Raw genomic sequence first — 22,459 nt, 5'->3', positions numbered from 1 at the left:
TATTATGAATTTTTGAACATTTTTCGGAATTAAAACGGATCTCCAAATCATTTAATAATAAAATAATAGGGTTCAAACACCCTAAAATAATTTTATAAGATTTATCGAGCCTGGAAAATAATTTAAAATAATATTTTAAAGCTCGAAACTATTTTTCAGAATTTTTAAATCAAAAATAAATAATTAAATCTAATTAAATAATCAATTAAAATTAATTAATAACTAATTAAATTAATTAATCAATTAATATTTAAATTAATTGACTAATTAAATAATTAATTATCAACTAAAATTAATTAACTAAATAATTTGGATTTAATTTTAAATTAAAAATAAATTTTCAGAATTAAAAAAATAATTTTTAGAATTAAAAATAATGAATTTTGGGAATTTAAAATATTTAAAAACATTTTCTGAAAATAATTATAAAAAGAAAATACATTTTCTGAAAATTATAAAACAGAAATATGATTTTTGTAAGTTTTTAAAATTGCAGGGATTTAAATGTAAATATGAGAAAAGAACGATGGCTAAACTGCAATTTAGCCATCGTCTTCCTCCCTTCTTCGCCGGCGACGGTCGGGGAAGCCATTAACGGCGACCCCCGCCGTACGAAGCTTTTCCGGCAATCGAATAATAACCCAGAAATCAACCAAATACACAAGACACGGTCTTATCGATACCAGGAATTCATCTGCAACCTTAATTTAGTCGAATAACTTACGAATCAACCGGAAAAATCAAGAACTCTGGTGGCGGCTCAAAATTCCGACGAACCCAAATCGGACACAAACATCAACATATTATACACGAATAGACTCACAAGACAACGATATATAACTATACATCAACCAATTCAATCAACAAACTCTTAAATTAAAATACCCAAATTCGAATTAAACCCTAATTTACGAAATTAATAATTTACCTATCGTTTGAATGATTTGATGGCATAAACAGAAAGAGCATGAAAATCTGAACATTTTGGTTACTCATACTTCAAAAACTGAGATCTGCATCACCCTCAAATTTGGGTTTGATTCTCAGAACTCTTCAAGAACACCAAGAACACATATTCAAATAATTTTAAGAAAATCAAACTTCAATTTCTATATGATATTGAACTCTATTTTTGAAGTATAATATACCAAATTGACCAGAAAAATATTATCTACAAGATGGAAGCATCAAATCACATCAACAACATCAAGAAGAAATTTTCATAATTTAATTATTAAATAATTCGAATATAAATAAATAAATAAGAAAATTATCATGATTTCTGGGCAGAAATTGATGATTGATTTAGAAAGAAGATTTCGAGAGCTTGGTTTTGATATGTTGCACGCCCGAATCGGAGTTCGATAACGCCTTCGTTCTTGTGTTTGATTCTCGGGAACGTATCGGTTTCTCGGGTTTTTCTCTGTATTTACGGTGTTTTAACTGGTTGCAAATGAATAAATGGAATAAATGATATAAGAAACAGGCTATTTATATTTATGGAATATTGGATCGTTCTGGATCATTTTGGATCGTTAAATTAGTTACTTAGCCGCTAAGTAACTACAAAAACGATACAATTCAATACCAGAATTGGATAATTATCAAAACCGAGCTTTTTATAAAACACTATATACGAAAATAATGTAAAAATATCCCGTCTCTCAAGAATACGGGTTTTATTGATTACCGAAATAACTATCGTATCGAAAATCTTGCGTCGGGCCGTGCACGGGTCAAACCGTAATCCAGATTGAAAAAGTCAAAACACGGAAAATGTCCGGAATTACCAAATTAGGTTAGAAAGGAGTTTTCGGAAGAGTTTCGGGTTGTAAAAACGCAAAAATGGTTGAGGTTGGACGATTCCTGGCTTTATAAAATAATTTTGGTAATTATTCAGAAAATAATTAATAATTCATAAATCAATATAAAATCATCTAACAGTCCAAAAATTACCAGAAAAATATCACAATTATCTATATTTTATTCTGGACATATAAAAATTCAAATATTCAAATAATGTCACATCTAAACACCCAAACATCAATTCCACTTATCACATAATTCACCAAAATTCACATAAAATCACATAAATAATTCCAAATAATTATAATAATAATATTGAAAATATGGGATATTACATGTCTTCTCAGTAAAGCAAGTCAAGATGAAAGTTGGTTATGGCACAAGAAGCTATCACATCTAAACTTCAAGACCATGAATGAGCTTGTAAAGAAAGAACTGGTTAGAGGTATTCCTCAAGTGGAGTTTTCTAAGGATGGACTGTATGATGCTTGCCAAAAGGGAAAACAAATCAAAGCATCATTCAGAAAGAAGCTCGATTAAACAATTGAAGAACCTTTGCAACTGCTATATATGGATTTTTTTGGACCAGTCAATATGTTGTCCATCTCAAAGAAAAGATTTTGCCTAGTAATTGTAGATGATTTCTCAAAGTTCTCTTGGACATATTTCCTAAAGTCTAAAGATGAGGCTAGTGAAATCATCATCAATCAAATAAGGCAAGTCAACAATCATCCTGATTTCAAAGTTAGAAGAATCGGGAGTGACAATGGAATTGAGTTCAAGAATTCTGTTATGAGAGTATTTTGTGAAGAGAATGGGATTATGCATGATTTTTCAACAGCAAGAACTCCACAACAAAATGGCATAGTAGAAAGAAAGAACAGATCACTTATTGAAGCTGCAAGGACAATGCTTGAAGAATCAAAGTTACCAACATATTTCTGGGCTGAAGCTGTAAATACTGCATACTACACTCAGAATATTTCTTTGGTTAATCAGGCAAAATGCATGACTCCCTACCAATTGTTCAAGAACAAGAAGCCAACTCTAAATTTTCTTCATGTCTTTGGATGCAAATGTTATATCTTGAGAAATCAAACTGATCAAAATGGAAGTTTGATGCTAAAGCAGATGAAGGAATTTTTATTGGATATGCTGTTGGTAAAGCATACAGAGTCTACAATCTGAGAACCAATATTGTTATGGAATACATGTTGTGTTTGATGATAAAAAGATTGAAGGACTACAAGATGGAGATTACCATGAGAGCCTCAAGTTTGACAATGTGGAGATGGTTAGTGATGACAGTGATGATGAAAGTGATCAAGAAACTACAACTAAAGAAAGTGCAGAAAAATCTACTACCAATGAAGCTAATAACTCAACATCCATCGAGTTACAAAATGCTTCATCCGTCGGTAGACAATCTGCATCATCCACCGGGAGACAATCAGCTTCATCCGTCAGGAACTCAAAATTCACTATCCGTCGGGTCATCAAAAGAAGCTGAAAGTCAGAATAGATCACTTACAGAAAATCCCTCTTTCTCAAAACATAGATTTACAAACTCAGGGGGAGTTTCTAATAATCAAAACTCAATCACACATCAAGACAACAATGAGGCCTCTTCATCTAGAGCTAATCTACCTCAACAAAGAAAATGGACAAAGGATCACCCCTATGAGCTCATCATTGGTGATGTATCTTCTAGAGTTCAAACAAGGAGAGCAACTCAAGAAGAATGTCTATATAGCAGTTTCCTATCCAAGGAAGAACCAAATAAGGTAGAAAAAGCTTTGTTGGATCCTGATTGAATTTAGCTATGCAGGAAGAGCTAAACTAATTTGAAAGGAACAATGTTTGGAAGCTGGTACCCAAGCCTAAAGGAAAGAATCCAATAGACACCAAATGGGTATTCAGAAACAAGATGGATGAAAATGGCATAGTAGTTAGGAACAAAGCTAGATTGGTTGCTAAAGGCAACTATCAACAAGAAGGAATAGATTTTGATGAAACCTTTGCTCCTGTTGCAAGACTTGAAGCCATCAGAATTTTCTTAGCCTATGCAGCCCATGCCAATTTCAAGGTCTATCAAATGGATGTCAAGAGTGCTTTTCTAAATGGAGATTTGGAGGTGGAAGTCTATGTCAGTCAGCCTCCTGGTTTTGAAGATCCAAATCTACCTGATCATGTATACTATCTATTGAAAGCACTTTATGGAATGAAGCAAGCACCTAGAGCCTGGTATGACACTTTGTCAAAGTTTCTTTTAGAGAATCACTTCACTAGAGGTACTGTAGACAAAACTCTATTCTTTAGAAATGTTAATGGCTCTAGCATACTTGTTCAAATTTATCTAGATGATATTATTTTTAGTTCTACAGATGAAAAAGTTTGCAAAAAGTTTGCCAAATTGATGCAAAGTAAGTATGAAATGAGCATGATGGGAGAACTAACTTACTTTCTTGGTTTGCAAGTTAAGCAAGTTAGTGATAAAGTAAGTTAGTGATGGAATATTCATTAGTCAAACTAAATACATTTATGATCTCTTAAAGAAGTTTGAACTAATGGATTGCACATCTGCAAAAACTCCCATGGCCACTGCAACTAAACTTGAATTAAACACTACTGAAAAGCCTATAGATATTTCAAGTTACAGAGGCATGTTTGGCTCACTTCTATACTTAACAGCTAGTAGGCCAGATATAATGTTTGTTACATGTCTTTGTGCTAGATTTCAGGCTGACCTTAGAGTACCTCATTTAATTGCTATTAAGAGAATTTTCAGATATCTCAAAGGTACACCAAAACCTGACATTTGGTACCCTAGAGATTCTGATTTTGATCTAACTGGTTATTCAGATGCAGATTATGCAGGTTGTAGAATTGATAGAAAAAGTACAACAGGAACCTTACAATTTCTAGGAAACAAGTTTATGTCCTGGTTCAGTAAAAAGCAAAATTCAGTTTCTACTTCTACAGTAGAAGCTGAATATATTGCTGCTGGCAGTTGCTGTGCACAGATTTTGTGGATGAAAAACCAATTGCTAGACTATGGTCTGCAAGTGGAAAGAATTCCTATTTTCTGTGATAACACAAGTGCAATTGCCATTACTGAGAATCCAGTACAGCACTCAAGAACAAAGCACATAGACATCAAGTACCACTTCATAAGGGAACATGTAATGAATGGTACTATGGAACTACATTTTGTTCCAAGTGAAAAACAGCTTACAGATATATTTACCAAGCCACTAGATGAATCCACCTTTTCAAGGTTGGTAAGTGAGTTAGGTATGCTTAATTACTCTTAGATCTTTTCAGATATTTTGCAAGTTGTAATACAGTCAGAAATTTAATTGATTTTTCAGTCTTGGATGAAATTTTGGCTAAGTCAAAATTTACATCCCGACGGATGATCACTATCCATCGAGTTCGATCATCCGTCGATATATAATTTGTCAATAAAATCAATTATTTTTCTAGAATATTTTATATCTCGACGGATATCTGATTTATCCTCATTCATCGAATTGTCTCATTCCTAGCCGTTGATTTTCTGAACATTATTTATTGAGTATACTTACAGTTTGTAAGCATAACTCGACAGATAAGTGATGGGATTTTTACAGTTTATTTTTAAACGGCTATTTTGGGCAATTTCTATTAGTCACTTTATTTTACTTTATTATTTTTGACAGTTATTTTTGAGATAGTATAAAAGCAAAATTCATTTTCATTTTTTTTCTTTTATCATTCTCAATTCATCTGCTCTAACTTCTTTCTGTCTCAAAAGCAATTATCCTCTTTCTTTCTGCAATTTTTACTCTCTAACAATGGCACCAGTCGTCAAAATCATATCCCAAACTGGCTTTATCTATGAGAAGAACAACTTCACGGCTCTGGTGAACAAGGGAATTCAACAGTCTGGCAACTACCACAAAATGATGGATTTTGTACAAGGCTGTAAGCTCAAATATGCCATGTTGGAGTCTCCCACTATCTACTGTGAGGTTGTGGAGGAAATATGGACGACTGCAGTGTACAAATCAACTGACAAGACCATCACTTTCACTATTAAAGGTAAGGAATTCTGTGTTAATACTGACATTGTTAAAACATGCTTTAAAATTCCTGATAATACTGTCACTACTCCACACACAGACACTGATATTGTTAACATGTTAAACTCCATGGGTTATGCACTTACCATCTCTAAATTAAGTGAAATTAGGAGATTGGGTCTTAGGAAAGAATGGAGTTATCTGTGTGATGTTGTTACTAGAGTATTTTTTGGAAAAATTAGCAAATTTGATTCTGTTAATATCTCCATGCTCAACATGCTTTACATGCTAGTAACTAATAAATACTTCAATTTTAGTGATCTTGTCTTGTTTGAGTTGGGGTTTAAGTTGGGGGAGCTTAATAAAAGGGGTAAGAATGTTTATTATGCTAGATTTCTAATGATGCTTGCTAACCACCTCTCTGAGGATATTATGCTTGAGAACCCAACCAACAAGTTAGATTGTTGGGTTCAAGAAAGGAGAATTATTGCAGATCTCAATAGAGCAGATCACCACAAAGAGGTGCCACTCTTCTACTTTCCTGTAATGGAGGCACCTCAGGTAAGTCAGGTAATTTCAATTGTCTCTACTCTTCCAACCTCAACCATTTCTTTTTCTTCTAGTGTAGCAGTGGCATATGTGTCAATGACCAGACAGATGCCTACCCAAGCTACCAAAACCAAAGTTTCAAAACCAAAGTTTCAAAACCAAAGACAAAGAAAGCCCCCTTTGGTGTCTCTCAAAAGATGCTAGTTGTAAAATACACTAAACACAAAGAGGGGAGTATGAAGGTGGGAAAGAAAAGTGAGGGACAGGGTGAAAATCAAAGAAGCCCTAAGGATAAGGATGGTGAGCATAGTGTACCCAAACCAAGCCACACCACAGTTTCCCAACAAAATGTGGTTGTTAATAAGGTTAAAAGCTCAATTCTAGTTTCATCCTCCCAAAAGGATGTAACTATTGATACAAGCTCTCAACCAGGAGCACATAACAAAAGGGGTAGGGACACAAGTTCATCACAAACCTACACAAGAAAGAAGAAATCAAAACCCTTGGGGATGCACAGGGTACACACACAATACAAACTGGAGCTAAAGACCCAGTCACTGCACCTTCTCAAAGTCAAATTGATGTGGCTCCAATAAATGTGGAGTCACGGCCAAAATCTGTACAAATTGAAACACCTCAAACACCAAATTCTCCCACACACTCTTTGGATGTTGACATGATTCAAACATCACAACCATATTCTCCATCTTTGACTCTGTTGGAAAAGCCAAAAATCCATGCAAGTGAGCATCATCTTCTAGATAATTTGTTGGCTCACTTGCCATTTCTTTCTGAGACTATTGAGACATCTGTGCCAAAATTTTCATCAATCTGCACAGAGTCCACAATAGTTTCCACTCCAAACTCATTCATTTCTACTCACTCGATGGATATTGTTCATCCGTCGAGTAGTGATTGTATCCTGGCGGATGTGCCTAACAGCAGTCATCCGTCGGATAGTCAAATTACTGTTTATCAGGACTTACTGGAAATCAGAACTTACTGAAGTCAGAACTTAATATCAGAACTTAAGGCGTCAGAAGATATATATCAGGACTTAAGTGCGGGAAGACTTCAGATAAGGAATGCGACTGATTTATAGGAGAAGATCTGGACTAAAATAAAAGAAGATATGCATGAAGAGTTATAAGACTAGAAGACTTATAGAAGATATCTGATTGATATATTTTAGGAGACTTCTATATCAATTAGAAGATATCTTGTAACTGTGTACTATATAAACACAGCTTAGGATTTACACTATATGTGTTATCATTATCGAGAAGATTATATATTATAACCTAGCAACTCTTAGTGATATTGTTCATCACTGAGAGAGAACAACAGTTCTATTATAACAGAGTTTATTTGAATATACTTGATCTTTGTTACATACTTGTGTTGAAATCGATTTGATTGTATAAACACTATATTCAACCCCCTTCTATAGTGTTGTGTGACCTAACATCTAAGGCAATCTCTTATTACCCTCTAGTCACAGGTTAGAGGGTCGCAGCTTAATGGTCGCAGGTTGTCATGTAAAGGACATGTTTTAAGGCAAGGATCATTACACTGTAGTCGCAACTTAGAGGTCACAACTTAGAATGTGATAAAAAACATTCTAAGACAATACATCTTACCTTGTGGTCGCAGGTTACACAACTCAGAAATATTCTACGTCAGGAATTTTACCCAGTGGTCACAAGTTAGGAACAACACAACTTTCCCTCTAGTTGCCAGTTAGCATTTGGAGTGTTTATTAAAGATCAATTGCATCAAATTGAAAGGAAATGTGTGGATACAAAGATGCCACATGTCCTCATCAATTTGAAGACTACAAAGCAGTAAATGAATGTACTTTTCATTTGGTTATCTTCCTCAGCCAGCAGAAAGTGTTTTTATGGGAGCTCCATTAAAGACTTCATTTATTAAGCTTGTACACAAAAAGTTGTGTTGTTGAATTTATTGTAGCTAATCAATTCATTGATTAGATTGTAGCAACCTCAAGGTTTATATTAATAAAACAATATATTCCTCGAATTATTTTGTGTCTATTTTGATTCTGTACTTATAACGAAGAACTTGAAACGAATCAAAAATAATTGTAATTATCATATTCAACCCCCTTCTACGATTCTTTGGGACTAACATAATAATAACAAGGTAGTTCTTAAGTTATTGAGGAGAATATAGTCTCTAGATTTGGAATGCCTAGAGTTATAATGTATACAAAGGTTAGCTGTTGTCTTTACAAGGATTATATGCAAAAATGGGTGGACCTCCAATCATAGAGAAATCAAAGTGTGAAGGGTCAAAGATAAGTAAAAGTGTTATATTACGTATTTACCCTCCAAAATATTACTTATTTACATAAAAACTTAACGCCGTTAGTTTTCCTTTACTGGAATTGAGACGATGCTCATGAAATGCAAACAAAAAAAATCTAGCCAACACATTGACGAATTTTAATAGACAACCATCATTGTGTAAATTCAAAATAGTATAAGCCATTTTAGTGAAATGCAGTCGCCAGTCTTTAAGAAATAAAAAAGCTTTAATTATTATAATATAGTATAAATACTATAAATAATAGAAAGATCGATGGATAGATTGACACACAAATAACTTGATAACTTTATTACAATATGATTTGCATGTCATTGCAATGTTTAACTTTCCTGACTAAAATTTGTTTTTCAATCGGAAGTGGCATATATTGTGATGTTTTCAATATTTGGGCAAATTTTATGTTTCTATCAATTAATGTCTCGAACCGTGGTTCAAGGTCCGATTTAATTAAGCAAGGATGATCACAAGTATTTTCGCAAAAAAATAAAGGTGATCACTTCGCAGAAGAGTACTCATTTCAGTTTTGAACTGTCGTAAATCTTTTCATTATTTGCAACCAAAATGTTAACTACACAAATATATTTAGGTTTATATATTAGCAAAAACATATGTAGAGACGACTAGCGAGCTCGTCCGGTTCAAACTCGTTTAAAAGGGCTCAACTCGGGTCGTTTAACAAAACAAGACGAGTTCGGTAGAGGTTTCAACTCGTTTAAATAAACGAGCAGGCTCGACTCGATTCGTGAAATTAAATAAACCGAGAGTTCAATTAAAATTAAAGGAGACGGGTCGCCCAATTTGCTAAGCTCGACTTCGAGTTTGGTCATAGATTTTAACTCGATTAATTAAATGAAATGACTCGACTCGACTCAGCTCGATAAAATTTAAGTCAATTACCTTCTAAACTCGTTGCGCGGCCCAATAACAGCTCTATTTAATATGCATTAAAAATATGCTAACCCCGTATAATCTCCATTACTGTACGAAAAAACGATATGCCTTCCAAGTATAAAGATGGAAGAACCAAGTCAGACAAATTATCCAGTTGAAACGGACCATGAGCCATTTGGTCCAGTTTCCCTTGGAGCCTCTTCAATTGGTAAATAACAAAATACAACACCAATATAATCTATTGTTAATTATATAGATTTAATAAAATAATAAACTTAAGGTGCTTTTTGGGCTTTTTCCTTTTGCTTAAAATAAAAAAAAACAATAAATCTCGTTATCTGTAAATTCATTTCTCTCTCTTTCACACAATCATCATCAAATCAAAAAAATATATAAAAATAGAGGCGGTCACCGTGACTTCTCCTCCTCCGAGCATTCGCCACCGTCAATCGCCGTCGTCGATTCATTCACTCTGTAAGTCTCTCCATTCACATCATCATTTTTCTTCACTCTATTCTTATTATTATTGTAAAACCAACGTTCCTGAACCCTAATTCACTCTCCCATTGTAAACAATTTTAAATTATTATTTATCTAATCATTTTTAATTTTGTTTTGTTGAAACTAGGTTTTAATGCTGTAATTTTCCCCCCTAGGGTTTGGAACAGATTGTTGGTAAAACAAAGGAGACGCTTATATATATTTAATTTCATATATTGAGCCCTAATTTTGTTGAATTGATATAATTGGTGGGAGAGATTTGGGAGAGAGAGATTGAGGAGAGAGATTTGGGAGAGAGAGATAGGGTGGGGGTTAGAGGATAATGTGTATACTCTGCGTGATTCAGAAGTGGTCGAGACGAATTGCGACCATGCTTCCATGGTTAGTGATTCCACTTATTGGACTATGGGCACTGTCTCAGTTGTTGCCTCCTGCGTTTCGGTTTGAAATTACGTCTCCGAGATTGGCTTGTGTGTTTGTGCTTTTGGTTACGTTGTTTTGGTATGAGATTTTGATGCCACAGCTGTCAGCATGGCGTGTACGTAGGAATGCTAGGCTTAGGGAGAAGAAGAGGTTTGAGGCTATTGAGTTGCAGAAACTTAGGAAGACGGCTACCAGGAGGTGCAGGAATTGTTTGACTCCGTATAGGGAGCAGAATCCTGGTGGTGGAAAGTTTATGTGTTCGTATTGTGGCCATGTTTCGAAGAGGCCAGTTTTGGATTTGCCGGTGCCGGCTGGGTTGGGGATTTCAAATAATGGGATTTTGAAGGATTTGGTGGGGAAGAGTGGGAGGATGTTGAATGAGAAGGTTTGGTCTGATAGTGGTGGTTGGATGTGTGGTCAAGATTGGTTAGATAATGGTAATTGGGTTGGTGGATCCTTTCCGGGGAAGGGTAGGCGGAAGCATAGCGGACAGAGTTTTTTTGGAGATGACCATTGTTTAACTGAAAAATCTTATTCTCATGCTCTTATTTTTGCGTGTAGAGCATTGACTGGTTTTTTCTTGAGTATAATGTGGGTTTGGAGAAAGATATTTAGAGTCAGTACATCTGGAGATGATGCATCAGTTGACGCAGAGCGTAGGAAAATGGCCAGGAGAGGTGAGAATGGTGCAAATTTTCAAGAAAGTAGAGTAGAAAAAGCTCGTAGAAAAGCTGAAGAGAAGCGGAAAGCTAAGTTAACAAAGGAACAGTGGGACGAAGAAGACAGGAAGCAAAGAGAGGAAGTTTCCAGGTTAGTAGAAGAACGTAGGAGATCAAGAGATGAGAAGATAGAGTCTGATAAAGATGGTAGAAGAGGGTCGACTCCTTCTAAGGAAAAAGTAACTAAAAAAGAAACAGAAAAAAAGCGTCAGGAAAGAAAAAGTGAAAGAGACAGGGGATCTAGTAAAAGCAACTCAGATGTTGAGGAACTGGAAAAAAGAGCAGGCAGAGATAGTGAAAAGAATAGGAAGTGTGAGAGCGATCGTAGGAATAACCAGAGATCTGTGGTATACACTGCAAAGTCTTTTAACAATGACATAAGTAAGGGTGCTCTAACAAACAATTATAGCCGTGAAGCTTCTGGAACAAAAAACCTCGATAATATGAAGGGCACATCTTTGTACCCCTCACGAGCAGCTGGAGGTAATTCCTTTGGAAAGGGTACCATTAATTCTGTGGCTGGCACGAGAGAACACAAATCTAATGGTCATGCTGATCAATACCAAATTTCTGTAAATAGGAGAGAGACATCTCAGTTGGAGCGTTCATTGCCGAAATCAAATAGCAGTAGTGAAGATAAGAACGCCGCTCGCCCTGTAAGTCATCTTTTTACTCTGAATATGTTTTGTGTTGCCAACTTAGCTGATTATGTCTTAATTATTATGTGTGAAAACTTGGATTCTTGTCGGTTGTGAGAGTAATCTCAGACTAGACTTAGCTTCTGTAGTCTACTGGTATTATATTTACACTCTTTTGGAGTGGGGATGGAAAGAACCCATATTGACCTGTGTTTCGACAGGGATATAATATAACTTGCATTAAGTCTTGTCGCTTGTGACTCAACTCAGTTATCTTAGGACATTTGTGTGGCATGTAACATGGTCATCAACCTTATTTTGCATTTCGCTCATATTAAATGATGGGCTATTAACTCACCATTGGAATTTAAGCATTTGTCAACTAAAGTTGACAAATATTTATTGTTCCTATTAAATAAGTGGGTGCACTTGCACTGGTTGAACTAATGCACATATATGAATCTGTTCTAGTAAAACAGGAAGCATCTTTGAAGAATTTATGCTTGCTTAAAGGAAGCACTGGTTCTCCTAGTTCCCCTTTTATCTCTCATTCTCTATCAGATACATTTTTAATTTTTGTATATCTTATACAATTTATTTTGTAGGCCTTCTTGAATTTGATTACAATACTTGTATATTTTTAAGTCTCATGATATGTAGGCATGTGGCTCCTTACCTGATTCTTACAGATAGACCCTTGGTTACATGATTACGTCGTAATACAGGTATGCAGGATATATGGTGGGATTATGTGGTAGGCTGATATCCCTTCCCCTCCTATAGATTAGGATTTCATGATCCTAAAGAGATTCACTTGACATCTCAAATCTTTAGTTTGTTTAAGGAAATCTATGTTTTCCATTGGTTCAGATCCTCTTATTTTAATGTAAGGGAGAAATTCTGTGTGGTAGAAAATTTAATGGATTGAAATGTAAATTCTGCTTTAAATTAGAAGAAAGGTTAGGTTTACTCTTGCAAGAACAGACAACCAGGTAACTTAAAACATTTATTGTATAGGCAGATCTCAACTGTGAAAGAGCTATTGGCTATTATTCGTTGGTAAAGATCCAAAGAGTATGGTTATCAAAATTGAGAATGACATTGGTTAAATGAAGTAAATGCTTCAGGCAAAGAGAACATCTTGCTTTTTTAGAACTACCTGTAGATGCTAAGCAACCTGCTATTTTGTATCATTTAATCATTATGATTATTATTATTTACTGCATACACAAGTCAAAAACATTTTCCCCTGAAATCACAGCTTGAATCCATCTAGATGACAGACTGGCTCGATTTTATCATCTCTGGAATCTGGATATAGGTTTGAACGTATCATGAAAAACAAATAGCCGATAGCTATGAAGTTGACATGAAAATCTTCTTTTACTATAACCTTGATTACAATTTAGTTGTATATTACATATGTAAAATGTAATTACAACTTGTAATTACAATAGAAAAGTGCATTGCTAGGGATTTCAGGTTTCCTCTATGCATTCAATTAATTGCAAGATACTAAATTATTTTACAAGGATATATGGATATTGCTACGATAAATAAAATAGCCATGTATTCTGTATTGCAGATAATTTTTGTGTTATATATCTGAATTTTAACCATCTGTGACAGGTGCTCGTTGAACCACAACCTTATGAAGCCCCGAAAAATCCATGGCTTACTCGTTCAGAAGCTGTTCCTTCACCCTCTGATTTAGCAGTCATAGGCAAACCAAATGGGAAATCTCAATCAGAAGTTACGAGTCCCTCATATAAGAAATATGACAATCCTATTAATTTTGGATTGCCATCCCCATTTCCTGTATCTACTAATTCCTTTGGGTCAATGAGTACAAGTATAGGTATTCAGATGTCAGCTGAATCTAAGTTCCCTTTTATTGGAGAAGCTCTTCCTGAATATTTACCAGAAGAGTCCGACATTTTTGAAGACCCGTGCTATGTTCCTGATCCAGTATCCTTGCTGGGGCCAGTTTCAGAGTCTCTTGATAATTTTCAGTTAGACCTTGGCTTTTTAACGGACATGGAATTGGAAAAACCTCTCCCTATTAAGAGTACACCCATTTCATCTGAAGTGATTAGGCCATCACCAATTGAATCTCCATTATCTCGTTTGAGACTACATGATGAAAGGAATGCTAGTCCTTCTCCATTCCCGACTACCCCTAAAGCTCAGGATGTGCAGAATACTCCAGTAGATGGTTCGTGCAACGGAAATGAGAATGGAACATGGCAGATGTGGAATACTTCTCCTCTCGGTCAGGATGGAGGTTTATTAGGGGCTGGAGCAAGCTGGCTTTTGTCACCAGACTCAAACAGATCAAACAAGGAAAATGTTGCAAGTCCCTTGCATCAAAAAACCATGGCTTCACTCTTTAAAAGCGATGAGAAAATCCGTTCTGGTACTCAGAATTTTCTACCCGGAAGTTATCATATTGGAAGGGCGTATGGTAACTCGATCCCTGGTTGTATTGATGATCCATGGTTACCAGAAACTTTGTTTGGACCGACATTGGGTAAAGAAGAAAATTTTTCTATGAACTCAAAGGAAGGTGTTATTCATAATGAGCCAATCTGTAAGAGCCCAAATGGGTTAGCAACTGACCATCCCTTTGAGCTTTCTCTAGCTGATCGTTGGCGCAAGTAAGTTTATTAATCAAATTTGTTCATATTTTAACTGCCCTGAAGCCAATTTTTTTGTTCTTTAGATGAATGAATTAAGGTATTAACTTGAAAGATTCAGCTACTTGAACTTTGCCTAATGTGTAAGAAATCAATTGAAACTGAATTATAGTTTATTAAACTGTCAGTCTAGTTTTGATGCTTTATTGCTGTGCAGTCCTCTAAGTTACGTATATCTTCAATTTGCTACACCTATAGGTTTTACTCTTGTGATTGTTTAGACTTGAACTATTATTTTTTATCTCCGTTCATTAGAGTTTAAGCCACCAATGTTTTTGTTAATTATCATTATTATTAATATAAACTTAAACCTCCAACATTTATCACAGTTAAATCCTATCTAGTAGGGTCAATTTAATATTTAACTCATATTGCACTTCACCCAGTTGTGATGTCCTACATCTTACCGATCCTGTGGTCACGAGAATCAAAATATACAATTTATTAATTTGTTGGTTTCCATTTAATGTCATTGTTATGGTGGCGCCATAGTTAAATATCAATACGAAACAACGTATGAGTACGTATACAGAAATTTTGTTTTAAATGCTTCCTGTACGAGGGAACGGATAGGTTGGAGAATACAGATGGGTACGAGGGAATGTTTGGGTGCGATATGTCGCATACAATTATAAATTATGATCTAATTTTATAGTAGTTAATAGTAACTGAAGTTAAAAGACAATTAATTTTTATAGTATTAGTCTATTTTGTAAAAATAATTTTACAATATAATTTTGAAATGTGTTTTTATTATGTAATTCGAATAAAAAAGACAAGTTGAAGATTTGTTATTATTTTAAAAGTTATTCTTTTAAAATAATATGTGCTCGTCTATTATTATATAACAAGTTTACATCCCGTGCTTATAAAATTCAATAATTTATTCTGGTTTTAATATTATAGTATAGATAGATTAGTAAGATCAGCTAATTTAGATTAAGTTTTACAATTACCAAGCTAAATATAAGATGCCTAATTTGCGAAGTCCCTTGCAGAACCATCTTTTTACTTGATTTGTATTATTAGAGTTTGCCTGGAAATTTGATCTAATTAATGTGTTTATTAGTGAAATAAGATTTGTGTACGCACCTGTGTCCAAATACAGGACAGATTCCCCATCTTTCTGATCGTTAAAAGTTCTGAATCTGTAACATAGCTTCTATTAAGCTTGAGCAAGTGCTAAATATAATTTTAATGAGTACACCGCCTTCAGTTTCAGTTTGGAACATAAACAACAATAGAATTGTTAATTTAGGCTGACCAATTAAATCTGCCTCTGAAAAGACTTTTATCATGTTTTCAGTAAAATCGATGCTGATTTTAGGTCTATAGTTATAGATAGTTGGATCCAGCTATGACCCTCCTGCTTACTAGTATATATGAATTTGTGATTCAGGGGAGTCTCTGTGTCTGGTGTAATAATGACAGACCAGAATCACATCCATTGCCCTTAATAGCCTGCTTGACCCTCATTTTTGGAATTATATTAGCTTTAGTTTTTGGTGTGTTTTGAGATCTGACCTTCATATTCTATTATTAGGTGTACATGTGACGTATATATTTTGCCTGCTCACTTGTTTTTTAAATCTGAAGCTTGTGGCTGCTTTACAAGGAAAACTTTGCCAGTGTATTAAACTGTAAAAATAATCAAAATTTGCCATAAGTTTGTTGAAACAGTCTTTCATGTTTGTCTTAAACAAGCTTTGTTTTTTTTCGCGCCTATATTTAAGTACGTCTACACAGGGGTGTGTAATGTGCATTTAGAGGAACTATGCTCCTTTCGTGCTCTTTATTTTGATATTATAGTAAACTGGTAGAGCCACTCGTTACAATTTGTGGATCGTGTACCCTTCCATTTCAAGACTTAGAACTAATAGCACTTTCTTTTTTGGCAGAGTGGATTGGACTGTGCAGGAAACGGGTGTAAACACAAGCCATAACTCATCAGTGGTCACGAGGTCTCCTGTTGGCGGTGTATACTCTAGCTTGGATGTACAGTCAATTTGGTCATATGATTAAAGAGGATGTTAAAAAAAAAGATAAAGGGGAACTAATAGTGGACTTGTTAATTATACTGCCTGTTCAAAAGAAAGGAAAAAAGTTTCCTCTTTTGTCTGAGTTTTAGAATGCTGTATCCAATATATCATCCTTCTCTTCATCAGGGAAGTTTTACTTGCATTTGCATATATAATGACTTGCAAGTGCAAGGTCTGTGCTAGTAAGCAATTAGGTAACATATCAAGCTGTTTTGGTATAATATCTTGGTCCGTCTTCCGTGGGATTTGTGAGTGTTTTTACCTTGAGGCAAGAAACATAGAAGGCAAACAGTTTTTTTTTAAAAGCACAACAAAAATTATACATGTAGAAGAAAATGGAGGACCAAGTTAATGTACTAGCATGTGAGAACCAAGGGGACCGGATGTAGACGAGGACCAGGTACATATGAGAACAACAATTTTTTTTTTCCTCGTACTAGCATAAGAGAAGTCAAACATAGGATCAATATGTGAAAAATATGAACTGCGCATCTAGGTCGGATTGCATGTGGCAATATTATGTTATACTTCAATTTAATAGTTTTTTTGAATAAAAGATGCAATTCATTAATTCATCGAACAATCTGACAAAAGTTTTTTCAACAAAAACAGAGGAGTAAGCAAAAACGTTGAACCTATTGGCTAGCCAAACTATGGGCTAATCCTGTTTGCCTGCTTTCTAACAACTGTGACATCTAACCTACAACCAAGAATCTCACGACATTCTTAGATTAAATCTCCCAGCTCTAGATGGTTCTGCTTGGCTTTGTTTACTGCATTGACACTAAGCTAGGAATCACTTTAGATAATGATTAGTTGATCTGGTATCTCCTTCGAACATAGTAGAGCCTTGAGAATCCCTACAATCTCTTTCCACCACTGAAACACTCCCTTTAAACTTCGTAGTCTTTCCTCAAATAAACTGGCTTTGGTAGTTCCTCAACACCATTCCAATCGAGAAGAAATTATCACCACCAAAGACAGAAGCATCAACGCTTAGTTTGAGTGTGCCCAGAACTAGAGGATACCATTTTCTTTCTTGTTGGATAAACAGCAGTCCTTGCTCCTGTGGCATATTGAATATTCCTTTTGCCTGCCTCTAGCCACTCTGCAATTTTGCTTCGAGCTCCATGCCATAGTTACTTCAGTTTAATTGTTGTCAGTGTTTTAATTGGCACCAAACTTTCAAAACACAAGGACAAAGCATCAGCCAACAGCACAATACGGTGGCTGCATAAGGATTACTATTAAAGATACGGAAGCTACAAGCCTGCAACAAAAGCACTCGTGTTTAACACGTAAAGGTATGAACAAATGAACCATTATTACAGTCTTTCCAAATTCCACCGTTTGCTGTTGCGAGACAATGTTTCTTAGTACTAGTTCTTAGATTTTTCTTCATACCCCTGCCAAGTAGAGGAAATGTCTTTCAGTGCTGGCTGTATGTCCTCTGTCACCACCTTCTGATACTCCAAAGTATCTCCCCTTGCCTTGTTGACCTCAATCAGATGAAAATTTGGAGTAATCTCAAAGATTTCGGCATATATGGATAATACACCTTTTCGACCTTCTTTTTCCCCTTCCAATTTCAACATACCTCCTTCCTTGGTTAGTTGCAATCTTAGCTTTTTAGCTACATTTTCAAACTTGGAGATGATGGTCTGAAGCGGATACATGGATGTAATCCTTACTTCCCTTTTTTGATGCTTCTTTTCAAAGAGGCATGACAAATCAAAGCCTGCCGAAAGGGAGATGATATCAAAAGCATTTAGATCACAAAGCTTGTCAAGTTCTAGTCGTTGTTCTAATAAGTTGCTGGTACTCTCTACAGAGCTGAAATCGTCAGCTTCTAGAATGGTTTCTACCTCAGCATTTCTGGTTTTGAGGTTGAACCCTATCTGGAACCAAGGTTTTTGAATGATCTTGGGTATGGATATTCTGGTGCTCGGATTGGGATCCAACATCTTTGATACTAATCTGCGCGCTTCCACTGGGAATCCACTAGGATACTTGAACTCTGCCTTAACAATCTTCCTGTACATTTCCATCAAATTAGAATCATAGAATGGAAGATACCCAGCCAGAAGAACATACAAAATAACTCCACATGACCAAATATCAGCTTGACATCCATCATAACCTGTTTTACCAATCACTTCAGGAGCAACATATGCAGGCGTCCCACACGTGGTGTGAAGCATTCCATCCTGACGCTTTGACTCAGCAAGAGCACTCAATCCAAAATCCGAGACCTTAAGATTCCCATTCTCATCTAGCAATATATTCTCCAGTTTCAGATCCCTGTGATAAACGCCTCTACTATGACAAAAATCAACAGCACTAATCAACTGCTTAAAATACATCTTTGCAGCATCTTCACTAAGCTTCCCTTTCGACACCTTATCAAAAAGCTCACCGCCTTTAACATGTTCCATTACGAAATAAACCTTGGATTTGCTAGCCATAACTTCGTAAAGCTGCACAATGTTGGGGTGTTTAACAAGTCTCATGACAGAAATCTCTCTTTTGATCTGCTCAATCATTCCAACCCTCATAACTTTTTCTTTGTCGATCATCTTAATCGCAACACTCATGCCAGTTTTGATGTTCCTTGCATGATAGACCTTAGCAAAGTTTCCTTTTCCCAAAAGTCTCCCCAGCTCATAGCGCTCCATCAGCACAATTGGCTTATGTTCCATCACTGTAGATAAAAATCAATTGAACAACAATATGCAGACCACAACTATTTATCTTGCAGGTCTAGATCCTATAAATATGAAAAACAACCATATTCACAGCAAGATCAAATTAATAACTGTGATTTGCTTAACATCTGGTGAATTAAAGCAGGACATTGAAAATAACAAAAAACCAAGATACAAAAGAAACAAGGGAGGAGATCTCAATAATTTTGGAGATGCAAAAAGGACCAAGTGTAAAGATGTTGATGGCTATGATTTCTTGAAGATATCAAAGGAACATGTGTTATACGCCATGTAATAAAACTTACAATAAGACAAATGCAAGTCAATTGTATCCGGATAGCTAACAAGTACGTAGATATTGTAGCTTAACTATAGATCTAGTGAGAAAAATATATAATATAAATACCTCTAACTATGTACTATAATAAATTAAATTAAATATATATTAATTAAATTAAATTAATATTCATACTAGATTTCAATTATAAATAGTAGAGTTCTATGAATTATTGGAGTACTCGAAATCCATGTACGTTTGCAAATAAAATATCTTCTAAAACGTGTTATCTTGTAAAACATGTTTTACTAAAATCATGCAAATCTCGTACATTTAAAAGTACAATATATATGTTTTTCTGCAATATAAACATTTATGTTCTGCAAACTAAGCATGTTTTGTAGAATAATTTTTTTAATATTCTATTTGTAAAATGTATGCTATCTACAAGATTTTCAATAAAATAGTGATATTTGTAACATCATTCGAAAAATAATATATTTTACAATATTTTAAACTATATTTTAAATGCAGAACATATATGGATTCCAAAGACTCCACTGTAACAGTGGACTTCATAAAATTTAACTCATATATGTGTGTGTATATATAGAGTCTTACTCCAATGAGAATCCTACTATTATGAGATATGAGATCTAATCATATCCACTCATTTAAATACAACATATTCATCTCTCACCGTTGATTTAATATTTAATATTTATAAATTTTAATATTTCTCTATCTTCTATCTAATTCAACCACCTATTAACCACCATACTACAACTCTGTCCGGCCATGCACTAACCACCAGAATAAAACAAATTATCACCGAAAAACCAAAAATCACCATCGGCAAACGAAAATCACCATACTCAGCCACGATTTCTCGCCACCAAATCCAGCCACCAACTCCAACAACCGACATCATAACGAAATTACCAGATAAAATTTAAATCAGCACAAATAAATTATAAACGCCACAATAGTCGCACTTCCTCCTCCAAAATCACCAAAATTGACACAACCATCATAAAATTCAGCAAAACTTAATGGATTACTAGTTTAAGGTCTAAATTTAATTAGTCGAAGTTTTTTCGGAGATAAATCATATCAGGATCGGAGTTTCAGATCTTAAAGCGTGGTCGTAGGGAGTTGACACCGGAAATGGGCGGAGTGAGTGGTGAAAAAGAGGCAAGGGTGGTGTTTGGCGATGTTAGTGATGAGAGAGAGGGAGGGAGTGAGGGGGGAGAGAGAGAGAGATGATGACGATGACCAGATTTGTGTTTATCGGCGTGGAGGGTGGCAGTAACCGGCAGGCGGTGGTGCGAGGTTGGAGCGATGGTGGTAGTGGGTAAGAGCAGGAGGTGGTGATGGTGGGTGGAGAGAAATGAGGTAGTTGTGAGAGATGAAGTAAAAAGGTAAATTTTAAAAAATTAATTGGATGGTTATGATTTAATTTGGATAAAAGAATATATGGCTAAAATTATATCTCAGTTCTCACATTAACGGGGGTTCTCATTTGAGCAGGTCCCTATATATATATATATATATATATATATATATATGGTATGCAAATCGATCGTTGAGAGATGTAGAAAAATACAGTGAAATCGGATTTTAAAAAAAACTTACGATTTGACGGAAAAATCAAATTAAAAATGGAGGGGAAAAGCTGAAATTGGGTGTGGGAGGGTGCAGAGTAGTTGGGTGTGGTGATTTAGGGGGGCCATTAGATTAGGTAGATCTAATGGCTTAGATTAATTTTATATATATATATATATATGAAAATGATCAAATAAAAACCAAAATTAAAATATAAACTAGAAATTAATTTTAACCATTAGATCAATCTAATCTAATGGTCCTTCTAAAAGCACAACACTCAACTAATTTGCATCTTACACACAATCTCAAACCGATCGGTTAATTTTTTGCAAATTATTAATTATTTTATAATAAGTGGTTGAACCGCAAACCGATCCGCAATAACCGCAAATTCGCAACCGCAATTGACGCGGTTAACCGCAACCGCAAATGCGGTTGTGGATAACAATTTTCTAAAACCGCTCTTCGCGTTTTGGTTCGACTTTTATCATAAAACCGATCTGAACCGCGTACACCCCTAGCGCCTACTTTTGTAGAGTAATAATTACTCCCTCTGTGACGTTTGACTTTCTGGCACACATATTTAGGAATTTTGACTTTCTGGCACACATATTTAGGAGGTTTGACTACATAATTAAAATATTTTTTTTCAAATTTTTTTTATGAATAAAAGTTTTGATCCCATATTTTTATTAAAAAAAAATTTCTTAAAAATAATAATTCTAGATATGCGGTCAACCCTCCTAAATATGTGTGCCAAAAAGTCAAATGTCATGTATAAAAAAACAGAGGAGTATTAACTCGTATATATCTAGAAGAGAATAAGTGTAAGGTACGTAATTGAAATAGCACATAAAGAAAGTGATTAGGTTCTAAAGTATTAGGTACATCATCTTTTCTGTGATTAACGGTTGCCTTTCTTGTTCACTTGGCGCAAAAAGCATTTAGATAAGCACAGGTCACAACTGCCCCCCCACACATGACTCGTCAAGTTTCATACCGGTTCGTCCTCTGAAAATACACCATTTTGTAAATATTCAATTTGCCCCAAATTGAAGGAGAAGACAAATTATCTGGATACCAAATTGGCCTAATAATTACTCGTTGTTTGATGCTACTTGCGATAAGGTCTTACATATGTACCTTTTAAGCTTGATACCACCAGGAACAACTTAAAAATAATTAATTCGGGGA

General features: G+C 35.1%; 2 protein-coding genes across 2 annotated transcripts; one reads left to right on the top strand and one right to left on the bottom strand.

Annotated features, from left to right (window-relative positions):
* Nucleotides 1–9,938: 9,938 nt before the first annotated feature.
* Nucleotides 9,939–16,830, top strand: LOC141718804 (uncharacterized). Its single transcript, XM_074521184.1, has 4 exons — nt 9,939–10,133; nt 10,288–11,958; nt 13,570–14,597; nt 16,535–16,830. The coding sequence occupies exons 2-4, from the start codon at nt 10,483–10,485 to the stop codon at nt 16,656–16,658; spliced, it is 2,628 nt and encodes an 875-aa protein (XP_074377285.1). The 5' UTR covers nt 9,939–10,133; nt 10,288–10,482; the 3' UTR covers nt 16,659–16,830.
* Nucleotides 16,831–17,872: 1,042 nt separating this feature from the next.
* Nucleotides 17,873–19,721, bottom strand: LOC141718805 (CBL-interacting protein kinase 2-like). Its single transcript, XM_074521186.1, has one exon. It carries the CDS (start codon nt 19,372–19,374, stop codon nt 18,055–18,057), a length of 1,320 nt encoding a protein of 439 aa, XP_074377287.1. The 5' UTR covers nt 19,375–19,721; the 3' UTR covers nt 17,873–18,054.
* Nucleotides 19,722–22,459: the final 2,738 nt, after the last annotated feature.

Source organism: Apium graveolens, chromosome 4 (genome assembly GCF_009905375.1).
Source record: "Apium graveolens cultivar Ventura chromosome 4, ASM990537v1, whole genome shotgun sequence".
In the NCBI taxonomy this organism is placed as follows: Eukaryota; Viridiplantae; Streptophyta; class Magnoliopsida; order Apiales; family Apiaceae; genus Apium; species Apium graveolens.
Note: the sequence above shows the minus strand (reverse complement) of the source record. Positions and strands in the feature narration are given on the sequence as shown.